Genomic DNA, 17,507 nt, shown 5'->3' on the forward strand with positions numbered 1-17,507 from the left:
AAAAACTTCAGCAATCAGTGGGCTCGCTCACAGGTAGATCCCTGGATCCTTCAAGTGGTATCTCAGGGGTACAGGCTGGAATTCGAGTCATCCCCCCCCCCCCGCCGTTTCCTCAAATCTGCCTTACCAACGACTCCTTCAGAAAGGGAGGCTGTGTTAGAGGCAATTTACAAGCTGTATTCCCAGCAGGTGATAGTCAAGGTGCCCCTACTTCAACAAGGACGGGGTTACTATTCCACAATGTTTGTGGTACCGAAACCGAACGGTTCGGTGAGACCCATTTTAAATTTGAAATCCTTGAACACATATTTTAAAAAAATTCAAGTTCAAGATGGAATCGCTCAGGGCGGTTATTGCAAGCCTGGAAGAGGGAGATTACATGGTATCTCTGGACATCAAGGATGCTTACCTGCATGTCCCCATTTACCATCCTCACCAGGAGTACCTCAGATTTGTGGTACAGGATTGTCATTACCAATTCCAGACGTTGCCGTTCGGCCTGTCCACGGCACCGAGGGTATTTACCAAGGTAATGGCCGAAATGATGATTCTGGACACGGTCCAGAAAAAAGTGTTTCTCCCAGAGGAGAAAGCCGAGGAGCTGTCGTCTCTAGTGAGAGGCCTCCTGAAACCAAAACAGGTGTCGGTGCATCATTGCACGCGAGTCCTGGGAAAGATGGTAGCTTCCTACGAAGCGATACCATTCGGCAGGTTCCATGCCAGAACTTTTCAGTGGGACCTGTTGGACCAATGGTCCGGATCGCATCTTCAAATGCATCGGTTGATAACCCTGTCTCCAAGGACCAGGGTGTCTCTGCTGTGGTGGCTGCAGAGTGCTCATCTCAGAGAGGGCCGCAGATTCGGCATACAGGACTGGGTCCTGGTGACCACGGATGCCAGCCTTCGGGGCTGGGGGGCAGTCACTCAGGGAAGAAACTTCCAAGGACTTTGGTCGAGTCAGGAGACTTCCCTACACATAAATGTTCTGGAACTGAGGGCCATTTACAATGCCCTAAGTCAAGCAAAGCCCCTGCTTCAAAACCGGCCGGTTCTGATCCAGTCAGACAACATCACGGCGGTCGCCCATGTAAATCGACAGGGCGGCACAAGAAGCAGGGCGGCGATGGCAGAAGCCACAAGGATTCTCCGTTGGGCGGAAAATCACGTGTTAGCACTGTCAGCAGTGTTCATTCCGGGAGTAGACAACTGGGGAAGCAGACTTCCTCAGCAGGCACGACCTCCACCCGGGAGAGTGGGGACTTCATCCAGAAGTCTTCCAACTGATTGTAAACCGTTGGGAAAGGCCACAGGTGGACATGATGGCGTCCCGCTTAAACAAAAAGCTGGAAAAATATTGCGCCAGGTCAAGAGACCCTCAGGCGATAGCTGTGGACGCTCTAGTGACACCGTGGGTGTACCGGTCGGTTTATGTGTTCCCTCCTCTTCCTCTCATACCCAAGGTACTGAGGATAATAAGGAGAAGAGGCGTAAGAACTATACTCATTGTTCTGGATTGGCCAAGAAGAGCTTGGTACCCGGAACTTCAAGAAATGATCTCAGAGGACCCATGGCCTCTGCCGCTCAGACAGGACCTGCTGCTGCAGGGGCCCTGTCTGTTCCAAGACTTACCGCGGCTGCGTTTGACGGCATGGCGGTTGAACGCCGGATCTTAAAAGAAAAGGGCATTCCGGAGGAAGTCATTCCTACGCTTATTAAAGCTAGGAAAGATGTAACCGTACAACATTATCACCGCATATGGCGAAAATATGTTGCGTGGTGTGAGGCCAGGAAGGCCCCAACGGAGGAATTCCAGTTAGGTCGATTCTGCACTTCCTACAGTCAGGGGTGACTATGGGCCTAAAATTGGGTTCCATTAAGGTCCAGATTTCGGCTCTGTCGATTTTCTTCCAAAAAGAACTGGCTTCACTGCCTGAAGTTCAGACATTTGTCAAGGGAGTGCTGCATATTCAGCCTCCTTTTGTGCCCCCAGTGGCACCGTGGGACCTCAACGTGGTGTTGGGTTTCCTAAAGTCACATTGGTTTGAGCCACTCAAAACCGTGGATTTAAAATATCTCACGTGGAAAGTGGTCATGCTTTTGGCCTTGGCTTCGGCAAGGCGGGTGTCAGAATTGGCGGCTTTGTCATGTAAAAGCCCCTATTTGATTTTCCATATGGATAGGGCAGAATTGAGGACTCGTCCCCAATTTCTTCCTAAGGTGGTATCAGCTTTTCACTTGAACCAACCTATCGTGGTGCCTGCGGCTACTAGGGACTTGGAGGACTCCAAGTTACTGGACGTAGTCAGGGACTTGAATATTTATGTTTCCAGGACGGCTGGAGTCAGGAAGACTGACTCGCTATTTATCCTGTATGCACCAAACAAGATGGGTGCTCCTGCTTCAAAGCAGACTATTGCTCGCTGGATTTGATAGCACAATTCAGCTTGCGCATTCTGTGGCTGGCCTGCCACAGCCTAAATCTGTAAAAGCCCATTCCACGAGGAAAGTGGGCTCTTCTTGGGCGTCTGCCCGAGGGGTCTCGGCTTTACAACTTTGCCGAGCTGCTACTTGGTCAGGGGCAAACACGTTTGCAAAATTCTACAAATTTGATACCCTGGCTGAGGAGGACCTTGAGTTCTCTCATTCGGTGCTGCAGAGTCATCCGCACTCTCCCGCCCGTTTGGGAGCTTTGGTATAATCCCCATGGTCCTTACGGAGTCCCCAGCATCCACTAGGACGTTAGAGAAAATAAGATTTTACTCACCGGTAAATCTATTTCTCGTAGTCCGTAGTGGATGCTGGGCGCCCGTCCCAAGTGCGGACTGTCTGCAATACTTGTATATAGTTATTGTTAACTAAAAGGGTTATTGTTGAGCCATCTGTTGAGAGGCTCTGTTATGTTCATACTGTTAACTGGGTATAATATCACGAGTTATACGGTGTGATTGGTGTGGCTGGTATGAGTCTTATCCGGGATTCAAAATCCTTTCCTTATTGTGTCAGCTCTTCCGGGCACAGTATCCTTACTGAAGACTGGAGGAGGGTCATAGTGGGAGGAGCCAGTGCACACCAGGTAGTCCTAATTCTTTCTTAGCTGTGCCCAGTCTCCTGCGGAGCCGCTATTCCCCATGGTCCTTACGGAGTCCCCAGCATCCACTACGGACTACGAGAAATAGATTTACCGGTGAGTAAAATCTTATTTTATGGCGTTTCAATCTTTATAGCGTTTAAAGAACTTTTTATTCCTTTTGTTCCATTATCTATCTGGCTTGTCACTATTACCCCATGTGTGTGTTCATTCGTTAGCCTATATATTTTGAACTATAATCTTACTCCGGTAAATACAGGTGTGCTGTGACCTGGCACCTAGTGCTGTCATGTTATGTTCTTGTAGGAGGATACCATTCTGTGTATGAGGAATCAAGTTCTCATGGATAATCCTGTTTAACCCATCTATTATCCTTATATGGTCACACAGGAAATACATTTGAGGGGCAGGTAATCTCTCTCTGAAGATGCTCCTCCACAGGGGACAATCAGGATTTAAACCAATTTCCCTGTCCTTGTTCCTTATGTTTACTGTGCTTTGTTAAACACTGGGCTCTCACAGACAACTCGGAGCCTGACCCAGCATGTGGTCAGCAGGAGAAGGCCAGCTGTGGGAGGGAGTAGAGAAATACCTGACCAGGTGAGCGCGGCATGATGGGCATTTGGAAGGTTTTAAAAGAGGTTGCGCGGGTCAGCTCTGGATGTTAGTTGCATGACTTTGGCTAAGGGGTGATACTCTTACAGGGTACCTTGTGGAACGCATCACCAGTGCTGTGTGGACTTATACGTATTTACTCCTGCGTGGACTTATACAAATATTCTCCTGTGGACTAAACTGCTATCACTGCTGTGTGGACTCAGTGATAGTTCTGCTGGACCTGTTTATCTGTGGAATTGTTGTGGACTCTACTGGGACTTACTATCTGGACTTCTACCTGTATACTGTTTCTGGGCTATATCTACTTCTGTTTCCTGTGAATTATCTATTCCTGTGTGAGGTGAGAAATAAACAATCACTTTGGTTTCATTGGCTCTGTGTCTGAGTGATTAGAAGAACCCCGCATCCTCACACCATCCACTCTGCATATCTGGACCTGTTACCTGTTGTGTCATAGCTGTTTACATATCTGATTGTGATTATTTTTTCTGCCTTTATTTTTTTTTTTTTATGGTTCAGTTCCATGTGCTTATGCCACCTTGTATGCTGTACTTACACTATTTGCACACCCTGCCAGCAGCAACCTATGTTGTGCGCTCCAGATGGCCGCTTGGGTGGTTCCTTTATAGGCAGGATGTACTGCATGTTGCTGTATCCATACAGGGTATATCATACTACTATACACATGACTGTTTTCCCATATATGCCTTGGATACGGATTATCTCTCACAGTGTAATCCTTTGAAGTGCACCCAACATGGCTGCCTTACCTGGTACACTTGTGAATGGGATGAAAAATACATGAACCTGATATGTTGGGACCCTACTTCTAGCATTAGAATGCTGCAACCACCCCATTTTGTGTCATCTCTTCTAGGCATGACATATCCACCAACGGTAATGCTACATAGTGTGCCCAAGACTGCTGCTTCGCCTGGTACTTTTCATGGGTAGAACTTATTACCCAAAATGACTGCTCCAACCCTGCATTATGCCCTACTCTCTCTAGGTTTTCCCTCCTTTTTTTTTTCCATATGATTTTTCGATTTGCTGTAACAATTATTTTGTACTATGTTTTTTGATGTCTGTAGAGCGCCTTGAGTCCCATGGGGAAAGTTATTTAAAATGTATTACAGGTTGAGTATCCCATATCCAAATATTCCGATACATGGAAAGACGGAATTTTTTGAGTGAGACTGAGATAGTGAAACCTTTGTTTTCTGATGACTCAATGTGCACAAACTTCACAGTTATTAAAAATAGTGTATTAAATGACCTTCAGGCTGTGTGTATAAGGTGTACAGTGCCTTGCTAATTTATTTACCCCCCCTTTGCAATTTTTCATATCTTGTTGCCTCACAACCTGGAATTAAAATGGATTGTTTGAAGGTTTGCATCATTTCATTCACAGAACATGCTTACAACTTTATATGTTTTTTTTTTTTTTATTGTGAAGCAAACAACAACTAGGACAAAATAACAGAAAACATCAGCGTGCATAACTATTCACCCTCCTAAAGTCAGTACTTTGTAGAGCCACCTTTTGCGGCAATTAATGCTGCAAGTCCCTTTGGATAAGTCTCTATGAGCTTGCCACTGGGATTTTTGCCCATTCCTCAAGGCAAAACTGCTCAGCTCCTTCATGTTGGATGTTTTCAGCTTGTGAACATCAATCTTCAAGTGTGACCACAGATTCTCAATTGGATTGAGATCTGGGCTTTGACTAGGCCATTCCAACACATTTAAATGTTTCCCCTTAAACCACTCTAGTGTTGCTTTAGCAGTATGCTTTGGGTCATTGTCCTGCTGGAAGGTGAACCTCCATCCCAGTCTGAAATCACAGGCAGACAAACAGGTTTTGCTCAAGAATATCCCTGTGTTTAGCACCATCCATCTCTCCCTCGACTCGAAACAGTTTACCAGTCCCTGCTGCTGAAAAACATCCCCACAGCATGATGCTGCCACCAACATGTTTCACTGTGGGGATGGTGTTCTTGGGGTGATAGGATGTGTTGGGTTTGCGCCAGTCATAGCGTTTTCCTTGGTGGCCGAAAAGTTAAACTTCTCTTACGTCCCCAGAGGATGCTGGGGTCCACATTAATACCATGGGGTATAGACTGGTCCGCTATGAGCCATTGGCACTTTAAGAGTTTGAGAGTGTGGGCTGGCTCCTCCCTCTATTCCCTTCCTACCAGTTTAGAAAATGTGTCCGGAGAAGCCGGTCACAGCTAGGGGAGCTCCATAGGAGTTCTTTTAGTTTTATTACTTTATTTAGAGTTTAGGCACAGGGAGGCTGCTGGGAACAGCCTCCCTGCTTCGAGGGACTAAGGGGGGGGGGGGGAGTAGTGTCCGCCCTGTGGGGTCTGAGCCACTATCTCCGCTGACAGGACACTAAGCTCCTGAGGGTATCGAACGTTCCCCGCCACAGGGGATCGCTCACCCCGGCAGCATGCCGCCACCCCCTTAAAGAGCGGAAGATGGTGAGATATGGCGCCACAAGGGTAGGAGCGCAGCTCTGTGCGCCTGCTCTCTGGGAAGTCTCAGCGGCACACAGTGTTGGTGCTATGAGGGGTGTTCTGAGCCAGCGTCTTAATACGCTGCACTGGTCACAGACGCTAACCGGAGACTGAATCCCCACGCTAGCGTCACAATCCTCCGTACTCAGATGCTAACAGGGGACGGAATCCCCCGCCTAGCGACGGAATCCTCAGGCCAGTTTAAAGAATTTGTGCAGGAAGACGCGCCATCTTCAGGGGGCGGAGCTTCTCCTCAGAGCGGACCCAGCAGCGTTCAGCGCCATTTTCCTGCCTGCAGTTCCTGTACACCTTATTATTTATTATCATCCTTATTACGGGGGGTTTCAGTAAGTAAGGGAACAAGACCTCTCACGCATGTAATGTTCTCTATTTCATTTTAACTTCCTGCCAGAGCAGGTAGACCACTGTGTCCCCTCACTGCCATTTAGACTACACCTCATCTCCGTTATACTGTCCCAACATCAGCTGTAAAATGAGGGGGCTAGCGGAAACATGGTCACACATTGAGTTATGTAGCCTGATTAGAAGCAGAAATCTGAAGTGCACATCAGCAGCTGAAATTCATCGTCCACTTGTCGAGGTGTACTACGATGATAACGTATTGTCACGGAAATTGGTTTGGGTTTACAATTGCCCTGTTTATCAATACTCAAGTCTTCTACGAGGGGGAGGAGACTACCTTAGGAAAAGTTTTTAGTAGCTGGTGATGAAGCTTTAAGGACTGTAAAAGTTACATTTTTAATTAATCTCTAAATATGGGCCTCTTTTTGAAAGTTTGCCTAGGCAGTCATTATCACAGGAGCACTTGCACATCTTACACAGTTTGCTCAGAGTTCCCGTATATGTATTTGTATTAAAGTCAGTGGACATTATTACAACATCTGTTGGCTCACCAGGGTAGTGTGTTTTGGGATACATGTAATACAATAAATGGTGAAATGCTTCCATTCTGAGTAACATTTAATTTGAATTTTCTTATGTCACAGAGGAAGAGCTTCGAAAGCTACGGGAAGAGACTAACATTGAAACATTAAAGCAGGAGCTGGAAAAAGAAAGGCAGAAGAGGGTAGAACTGGAACAGAAAGTGACTGAAGTAGTGAAAACAAGGTAACTCAGATACCAGGTTATAAACCATTCAATGAGAATTGAGAACATTTGGTAAATAGCTTTAGGTGCTGTTAAATGGTAGCTGAAGACTTTATATAATCGCTCTGATGTATACAGTCTTTGGGAGCCAAAATGCTGATGTGACAGACCTCCTTTTGGATGTCTTATATGAGGATTATGGTCCTGAACAAAACATTTAAGGACAAGTGTTCAATTCTAAAGTCATAACTGCTCCCCTCATGACAGCGATTTATATAGCACCACTACAGCACGTATCTCTCTCCTAAAGACTGGTCACTACTAAGTTGTTCCTTTATTTTTTATTTTTTTTATACTTTGTTTCTCTGACGTCCTAGTGGATGCTGGGACTCCGTCAGGACCATGGGGATTAGCGGCTCCGCAGGAGACAGGGCACAAAAATAAAAGCTTTAGGACTAGGTGGTGTGCACTGGCTCCTCCCCCTATGACCCTCCTCCAAGCCTCAGTTAGGTTTTTGTGCCCGTCCGAGCAGGGTGCAATCTAGGTGGCTCTCCTAAAGAGCTGCTTAGAAAAGTTATTAGGTTTTTTATTTTCAGTGAGTCCTGCTGGCAACAGGCTCACTGCAACGAGGGACTTAGGGGAGAAGAAGTGAACTCACCTGCGTGCAGGATGGATTGGCTTCTTAGGCTACTGGACACCATTAGCTCCAGAGGGATGGAACACAGGCCCAGCCATGGAGTCCGGTCCCGGAGCCGCGCCGCCGACCCCCTTGCAGATGCCGAAAAGTGAAGAGGTCCAGAAACCGGCGGCAGAAGACTTTTCAGTCTTCATGAGGTAGCGCACAGCACTGCAGCTGTGCGCCATTGTTGTCAGCACACTTCACACCAGCGGTCACTGAGGGTGCAGGGCGCTGGGGGGGGCGCCCTGGGCAGCAATGATAATACCTTGTTCTGGCTAAAAATACATCACATATAGCCCCTGGGGCTATATGGATGTATTTAACCCCTGCCAGGTCTCACAAACACCGGGAGAAGAGCCCGCCGAAATAGGGGGCGGGGCCTATCTCCTCAGCACACAGCGCCATTTTCCTGCACAGCTCCGCTGCGAGGAAGGCTCCCAGGACTCTCCCCTGCACTGCACTACAGAAACAGGGTAAAAAAACAGAGAGGGGGGGCACTTTTTTGGCGAAATTGATATATTAAGCTGCTATAAAGGAAACAACACTTCTGTAGGGTTGTTCCTATATATTTATAGCGCTTGGGTGTGTGCTGGCAAACTCTCCCTCTGTCTCCCCAAAGGGCTAGTAGGGTCCTGTCTTCAATAAGAGCATTCCCTGTGTGTCTGCTGTGTGTCGGTACGTGTGTGTCGACATGTATGAGGACGATGTTGGTGTGGAGGCGGAGCAATTGCCGGTAATGGTGATGTCACCCCCTAGGGAGTCGACACCGGAATGGATGGCTTTGTTTATGGAATTACGTGATAATGTCAGCACGTTACAAAAATCAGTTGACGACATGAGACGGCCGGCAAACCAGTTAGTACCTGTCCAGGCGTCTCAGACACCGTCAGGGGCTGTAAAACGCCCTTTACCTCAGTCGGTCGACACAGACCCAGACACGGACACCGAATCTAGTGTCGACGGTGAAGAAACAAACGTATTTTCCAGTAGGGCCACACGTTATATGATCACGGCAATGAAGGAGGCTTTGCATATCTCTGATACTGCAAGTACCACAAAAAGGGGTATTATGTGGGGTCTGAAAAAACTACCTGTAGTTTTTCCTGAATCAGAGGAATTGAATGAAGTGTGTGATGAAGCGTGGGTTAACCCCGATAGAAAACTGCTAATTTCAAAGAAGTTATTGGCATTATATCCTTTCCCGCCAGAGGTTAGGGCGCGCTGGGAAACATCCCCTAGGGTGGATAAGGCACTCACACGCTTATCAAAACAAGTGGCGTTACCGTCTCCTGAAACGGCCGCCCTCAAGGATCCAGCTGATAGGAGGCTGGAAACTACCCTGAAAAGTATATACACTCATACTGGTGTTATACTGCGACCAGCCATCGCCTCTGCATGGATGTGCAGTGCTGGGGTGGTTTGGTCGGATTCCCTGACTGAAAATATTGATACCCTGGATAGGGACAGTATTTTATTGACTATAGAGCAATTAAAGGATGCTTTTCTTTATATGCGAGATGCTCAGAGGGATATTTGCACTCTGGCATCGAGAGTAAGTGCGATGTCCATATCTGCCAGAAGAAGTTTATGGACGCGACAGTGGTCAGGTGATGTGGATTCCAAACGGCATATGGAAGTATTGCCGTATAAAGGGGAGGAATTATTTGGGGTCGGTCTATCGGATTTGGTGGCCACGGCAACAGCCGGGAAATCCACCTTTTTACCTCAGGTCCCCTCCCAACAGAAAAAGACACCGTCTTTTCAGCCGCAGTCCTTTCGTTCCTATAAGAACAAGCGGGCAAAAGGACAGTCATATCTGCCCCGAGGCAAAGGAAAGGGTAAGAGAGTGCACCAAGCAGCTCCCTCCCAGGAGCAGAAGCCCTCCCCGGCTTCTGCAAAGCCCTCAGCATGACGTTGGGGCTTTACAAGCGGACTCAGGGGCGGTGGGGGGTCGACTCAAGAATTTCAGCGCACAGTGGGCTCACTCACAGGTGGACCCCTGGATCCTGCAGGTAGTATCTCAGGGTTACAGGTTGGAATTCGAGAAGTCTCCCCCTCGCCGGTTCCTAAAGTCTGCTCTGCCAACGTCTCCCTCAGACAGGGCGACGGTATTGGAAGCCATTCACAAGCTGTATTCTCAGCAGGTGATAGTCAAGGTACCCCTCCTACAACAGGGAAAGGGGTATTATTCCACACTATTTGTGGTACCGAAGCCGGACGGCTCGGTACGACCTATTCTAAATCTGAAATCTTTGAACCTGTACATACAAAAATTCAAGTTCAAGATGGAGTCACTCAGAGCAGTGATAGCGAATCTGGAAGAAGGGGACTTTATGGTGTCCCTGGACATCAAGGATGCTTACCTGCATGTCCCAATTTGCCCTTCACATCAAGGGTACCTCAGGTTCGTGGTGCAAAACTGTCATTATCAGTTTCAGACGCTGCCGTTTGGATTGTCCACGGCACCTCGGGTCTTTACCAAGGTAATGGCCGAAATGATGTTTCTTCTGCGAAGAAAAGGCGTATTAATTATCCCTTACTTGGACAATCTCCTGATAAGGGCAAGGTCCAGAGAACAGCTGGGGGACGTAGTAGCACTAAACAAGTAGTGCTGCAACAGCACGGGTGGATTCTGAATTTTCCAAAATCTCAATTGACCCCGACGACACGTCTGCTGTTCCTGGGAATGATTCTGGACACGGTTCAGAAAAAGGTGTTTCTTCCGGAGGAGAAAGCCAGGGAGTTATCCGAACTTGTCAGGAACCTCCTAAAACCAGGAAAAGTGTCTGTGCATCAATGCACAAGAGTCCTGGGAAAAATGGTGGCTTCTTACGAAGCGATTCCATTCGGCAGATTCCACGCACGAACTTTTCAGTGGGATCTGCTGGACAAATGGTCCGGATCGCATCTGCAGATGCATCAGCGGATAACTTTGTCTCCACGGACAAGGGTGTCTCTTCTGTGGTGGTTGCAGAGTGCTCATCTGTTAGTGGGCCGCAGATTCGGCATACAGGACTGGGTCCTGGTGACCACGGATGCCAGTCTGAGAGGCTGGGGAGCGGTCACACAGGGAAGAAACTTCCAGGGAGTGTGGTCAAGCCTGGAGATGTCTCTTCACATAAATATACTGGAGCTAAGAGCGATTTACAATGCTCTAAGCCTGGCAAAACCCCTGCTTCAGGGTCAGCCGGTGCTGATCCAGTCGGACAACATCACGGCAGTCGCCCACGTAAACAGACAGGGCGGCACAGGAAGCAGGAGGGCAATGGCAGAAGCTGCAAGGATTCTTCGCTGGGCGGAAGATCATGGGATAGCACTGTCAGCAGTGTTCATTCCGGGAGTGGACAACTGGGAAGCGGACTTCCTCAGCAGACACGATCTACACCCGGGAGAGTGGGGACTTCATCCAGAAGTCTTCCACATGATTGTGAACCGTTGGGAAAAACCAAAGGTGGATATGATGGCGTCCCGCCTCAACAAAAAACTGGACAGGTATTGCGCCAGGTCAAGAGACCCTCAGGCAATAGCTGTGGACGCTCTGGTAACACCGTGGGTGTTCCAGTCAGTGTATGTGTTTCCTCCTCTGCCTCTCATACCAAAAGTACTGAGAATTATACGGCAAAAGGGAGTAAGAACGATACTCGTGGCTCCGGATTGGCCAAGAAGAACTTGGTACCCGGAACTTCAGGAGATGCTCACGGAAGATCCGTGGCCTCTACCTCTAAGACGGGACCTGCTTCAGCAGGGACCGTGTCTATTCCAAGACTTACCGCGGCTGCGTTTGACGGCATGGCGGTTGAACGCCGAATTCTAACGGAAAAAGGCATTCCGGAAGAGGTCATCCCTACCCTGGTAAAAGCCAGGAAGGAGGTGACTGCACAACATTATCACCGCATTTGGAGAAAATATGTTGCGTGGTGTGAGGCCAGGAAGGCCCCGACGGAGGAATTTCAACTGGGTCGATTCCTACATTTCCTGCAAACAGGATTGTCTATGGGCCTCAGATTAGGGTCCATTAAGGTTCAAATTTCGGCCCTGTCGATTTTCTTCCAGAAAGAATTGGCTTCAGTTCCTGAAGTCCAGACTTTTGTAAAAGGAGTACTACATATACAGCCCCCGGTTGTGCCCCCAGTGGCTCCGTGGGATCTTAATGTAGTTTTGGATTTTCTCAAATCCCATTGGTTTGAGCCACTCAAATCGGTGGATTTGAAATATCTTACATGGAAAGTAACCATGCTACTGGCCCTGGCTTCAGCCAGGAGAGTGTCAGAATTGGCGGCTTTATCGTATAAAAGCCCATATCTGATTTTCCATTCGGACAGGGCAGAACTGCGGACGCGTCCTCAGTTTCTGCCTAAGGTGGTTTCAGCGTTTCACCTGAACCAGCCTATTGTGGTGCCTGCGGCTACTAGCGATTTGGAGGATTCCAAGTTGCTGGACGTTGTCAGGGCATTGAAAATATATATTTCAAGGACGGCTGGAGTCAGAAAATCTGACTCGCTGTTTATATACTGTATGCACCCAACAAGCTGGGTGCTCCTGCTTCTAAGCAGACGATTGCTTGTTGGATTTGTAGCACAATTCAGCTTGCACATTCTGTGGCAGGCCTGCCACAGCCTAAATCTATCAAGGCCCATTCCACAAGGAAGGTGGGCTCATCTTGGGCGGCTGCCCGAGGGGTCTCTGCATTACAACTCTGCCGAGCAGCTACGTGGTCGGGGGAGAACACGTTTTGTAAAATTCTACAAATTTGATACCCTGGCTAAAGAGGACCTGGAGTTCTCTCATTCGGTGCTGCAGAGTCATCCGCACTCTCCCGCCCGTTTGGGAGCTTTGGTATAATCCCCATGGTCCTGACTGAGTCCCAGCATCCACTAGGACGTCAGAGAAAATAAGATTTTACTTACCGATAAATCTATTTCTCGTAGTCCGTAGTGGATGCTGGGCGCCCATCCCAAGTGCGGATTGTCTGCAATACTTGTACATAGTTATTGTTACAAAAATATCGGGTTGTTATTGTTGTGAGCCGTCTGTTCAGAGGCTCCTACGTTTGTCATACTGTTAACTGGGTTCAGATCACAAGTTGTACGGTGCGATTGGTGTGGCTGGTATGAGTCTTACCCGGGATTCAAAATCCTTCCTTATTGTGTACGCTCGTCCGGGCACAGTATCCTAACTGAGGCTTGGAGGAGGGTCATAGGGGGAGGAGCCAGTGCACACCACCTAGTCCTAAAGCTTTTATTTTTGTGCCCTGTCTCCTGCGGAGCCGCTAATACCCATGGTCCTGACGGAGTCCCAGCATCCACTACGGACTACGAGAAATAGATTTATCGGTAAGTAAAATCTTATTTTTGTGCTTTTGTGTTTAACGTCACTAGCAAAATGTAATTTGAAGAAACGTACTTTGTTGGAAAGATCTACTATCCATTTTTTCTTAAATATATTTTATTGAAAGGTTGAGAAATAACCAACAGTATCATAGCCATATACAGGAAGATAATGCAACAATCTGAGATGTTGAAAGACTAAATACATTATGATCAGGGACGTTGACCAGATTTGCCAGAAACCAAGAAGCATCAATTGTAGAAATTAATATGGATAATACCACTAGTGTATAGCACTATAAAGCTGTTGAAGGAAAAAAAAAAAAAAAATCGTAGACCATCATATCCATGTTTTTTTTTTTTTTTTTTTTTTAACCAACAAAATGTGTATATGGAACAGTAACCAGTAAAATCTAAATGACTGGAAATTGGGCCAATGGTCGGGGCAATTTTCTTTTGCCCCAGACAATCTCAGATTGCCAATATACACCAGGAAGATTTAATGAATGATGGAATAATCATGGTTTTATCCATCATTAATATGCTTTGTACTGCATGCGATATTGTTCAGTTGGCCGTGCAGCATTGCTGAAGATGACTCCTCTGACTTGCGGGAGCATGCAATTCAGTGTGCACACTGGACGATAAGCATGATTTGTCATTCTGATACTGTAAATAATGATATTGGCCTGATGTATACCTAGTCTAAGAAAGTAAGAAGGGTGGTAAAGAGTAGATGTAAGAAAGTAAGATGGGGCTGAGCAAAGGAGCTTCACCTGTCCCCAACACTTCCCTGTTGTACTATATGGTCGAATAGGGCATTTTGTCTAAGGGATGTCTTGACTTGTTGTGAAAGGCTGTATATGTGGGAGAGCCGGAAAGAGAAATTTGTCTGGTTGCCAACCTTATTGATAGACAAATCCTTCTAATTCTTGTGGAATTGCTGAGAGATTCTAGGAATCCAATGGGAAAGTATTTTGGGGTATATGCAATTCTGGGCGAATTGCGGCAATTTTTCGCCCGTTTTTAAATTCGACACAATTCGACCGTCGAATTCCGGCCGGCGGGTGCCGGAATTCGACATATTCAATAAAAAACGGATTCGATAGTCCCGCTGTCGAAAAACGGACCAATTGACGGATTTTGAATCGACTTTTCAGATGGTACAAAAAACGGTAAAAAATCCGTAAAAAAATTGCGTGGGGTCCCCCCTCCTAAGCATAACCAGCCTCAGGCTCTTTGAGCCGGTCTTGGTTGCAAAAATACTGGGGAAAAAATGACAGGGGATTCCCCGTATTTTAACAACCAGCACCGGGCTCTGCGCCTTGTCCTGGTGCAAAAAATACGGGGGGCAAAAAGAGTAGGGGTCCCCCGTATTTTTTGTAACAGCACAGGGCTCCACTAGCTGGACAGATAATGCCACAGCCGGGGGACACTTTAATACCGCTCCCTGCGGCTGTGGCATTAAATACCCAACTAGTCACCCCTGGCCGGGGTACCCTGGAGGAGTGGGGACCCCTTCAATCAAGGGGTCCCCCCCAGCCACCCAAGGGCCAGGGGTGAAGCCCGGGCTTAACCCCTGGTCCTTAGGTGGCTGGGGGGGGGACCCCTTGATTGAAGGGGTCCCCCCCACGCAATTTTAACCCATTCCATAAAAAAAAACATTTTTTTTTTTACAAAATATATAAAGAATACTTGTGCCTCCTAAATAGACAAACCAAGTACCTAATCCCTTCTAATATAAATAGATATGCTATTAGCAATAAAAAAAACACAAAAAAAACATGTTTTTTAAAAATGTTATTACATTCCGCCAGCAAAGTGAGGCGGATTGAAAATGACGAATTTACTGTCAAAAAGCACGGTTGTCGAAATTACATTCTTCAATTGAATATACTTTTGTCGAAAAGCCGCATTTGTACCATTGCAGAAATGTCGAATTTGTCAAATGTCGAATTTCAAAAAGTCGAATTTGAAAAGACATTTTTTTTGACGAAAAGCACTGTATTGCATTGTCGAATTTTTTTGGGGGGCGAAAAAGTCCAGTTTTTCGACATTTTCGGGAATTCGACCGCAATTGCATATACCCCTTTGTGCGTTTATTTTTTTTCCCACTACTTTTGCCAGCAGCAATTTAATGCCAAGTGGTATGGTTCAGGACATGTCTACAGAGTACAGATTCCAGAAGGCCTATACACAAGTGTCTGTAAAGGCTATCTTGAGCCTGATGTATTCTTGTACATCTAACCAAAGTCTGGGAATTCTATCACGTCAATAAACCGTATACAATTTCAGTGTCTGTCTGACCACGTTTAAACAATATGAATCTTGTGAGTCACCTAGAAGAAACCTTAATTTCTGTTTTCTATGTGGAAATGCATTATAAATTAAGTGGTTATCCAGTTTGACACATGCCTTCAAGATAAAGCCCAGTTCCAAATTGGATGATGTAGCTTGTCATTTGGCCAGTGTTTAAAAGTCTACATTGGTGTTTCTCAAACCTGGTCTTCATGGAACCCTAACAGTGCTTGTTTCCAGATCATCTAGTTGGTACACGTGTATATTAATTAACGCAATAGATCTACAGATGGTACTAATTATTCCTGAGTATACTTTGAAAACAGGTAGTGTTAGGGTTTCATGAGGACAGAGTTAGAGAAGCACTGGTCTACATGTATGGGAGTATATGAAGGAAAAGTAGTCTGAGAGGTGACAATGCTGCTCATCATCCAAAATATGCTGTCATATGTCAATAGCGTATGTCCATTTTTAAACCAGTCTGTAAGTATTACTAATAGCTTGCAAATAAGAAAACAACGGGATGGTCAAATGGGAATTTGTTTTGTATCTGAGAATATGTACAGGGCTGTAGTATTGTCATATCTGCTTATTTTTATTGAAGTCTATGGAGGTGCAAAGTCACCGTTTGACTTATACTGTAGCTTTCCATTATCTAGCATAGTCTTTAAAATTATGTGTAGGATTGTGTGTTGTGGATCAGAAGGCTGTGTGTAGGTACAGGGTGAGGCAAAAAAAAAAAAACTCCCACATTTTAAATATTAGTTAAAAATGTAAATGCGAATCAAAATTTTAGTACATAATCTAAAAGTGCATGGAAGACCGTTTATTTTTAAATTGGTTTGAATATGATCTTGTCTTTTCTTGGCGTATAGCGGTCTTCAGTTCATTAATGGTTCTTGGTTGATTTGTGTAGACCTCCGCTTTCAGATTGCCCAATTGGCTGTGTAGAGGCCTTTCATGAAGCTTATGAGGATTGTTTTCCTCCCAGTAATGAAAATTCTGCTTGTCAACGTAGCCAGGCAAATTAAAGTAAGCTTTGTCAAGAAATTGCTTGATAACGCTGGAAATTACTTACCGAGTGATGTGAAACTTCAGAAATCGACTACAAATGTATATCACAAATGAAGGCCACCATCTGGACGATATATTGAAAACTAATTTAAAATAAATTTTATTCTGTGTACTACATTTTACCATTGCCTTTGTTTACTATTAAAATCTGGTAGTTTTTCTTACCTCACCTTGTAGATTGAAAGATTGACGCTATGCAATTAGGCTTGATCTCTTCATTGAAGAAAGACACTATAAACATTTAAGACTGGTGTTACACAAGCCTCATTCCATGTTTTATCTGCTGAGCACTTTTCTCATGCGACAGAGAGATTTCCCAGAAGTAGCAACTTAGTATTACCCCTATGTCTACGTCATATTTGAATATTTGCTTACTGGCATTGTTTGGTAGTTTATGCATTTACCCTGGCTTAGAAGTGAACATCATGCTTATGAGTAATAAATTGTAAGCTGATACCAAGAATACATTTTAGAAGGCTTTTAAATCGTTGTCATTAGGGCTGATTCAGAGGTGGATGCTACTCACACAGCCGCATATTTCTATGCAGTGGCTGTACAAAATGATGCTTAAGTCATCCACTGATTTGGCTGAAGACGCAGCAGTGGTTCACCTGCATGGTCATAGACATCTGAGGTTACTCAGGATGTCTGGTGAAATCATGCTGCTGCAGCCAGTGAAGCTGCGTCCAGGGATGCAGCCGTTGACTTTAGCACACCCTGAAAACATGGGCGACATACATTTTATTTTCTAGAACGCTGCTTGTCGCCGTCCCCAAATGCAAGCAGCATGTTAACCATGC

General features: G+C 46.1%; 1 protein-coding gene across 3 annotated transcripts in view; it reads left to right on the forward strand.

The window, feature by feature from the left end:
• GRAMD4 (GRAM domain containing 4) overlaps nt 1-17,507 on the forward strand; it is a 349,985-nt gene that overhangs the window by 218,205 nt on the left and 114,273 nt on the right. For all 3 annotated transcript variants that reach the window (XM_063927113.1, XM_063927114.1, XM_063927115.1), the window contains exon 4: nt 7,230-7,350. In XM_063927113.1, the coding sequence (XP_063783183.1) occupies nt 7,230-7,350 (121 nt within the window). The remainder of the gene's footprint in view (nt 1-7,229; nt 7,351-17,507) is intronic.

Source organism: Pseudophryne corroboree, chromosome 6 (genome assembly GCF_028390025.1).
Source record: "Pseudophryne corroboree isolate aPseCor3 chromosome 6, aPseCor3.hap2, whole genome shotgun sequence".
Classification (NCBI taxonomy): Eukaryota; Metazoa; Chordata; class Amphibia; order Anura; family Myobatrachidae; genus Pseudophryne; species Pseudophryne corroboree.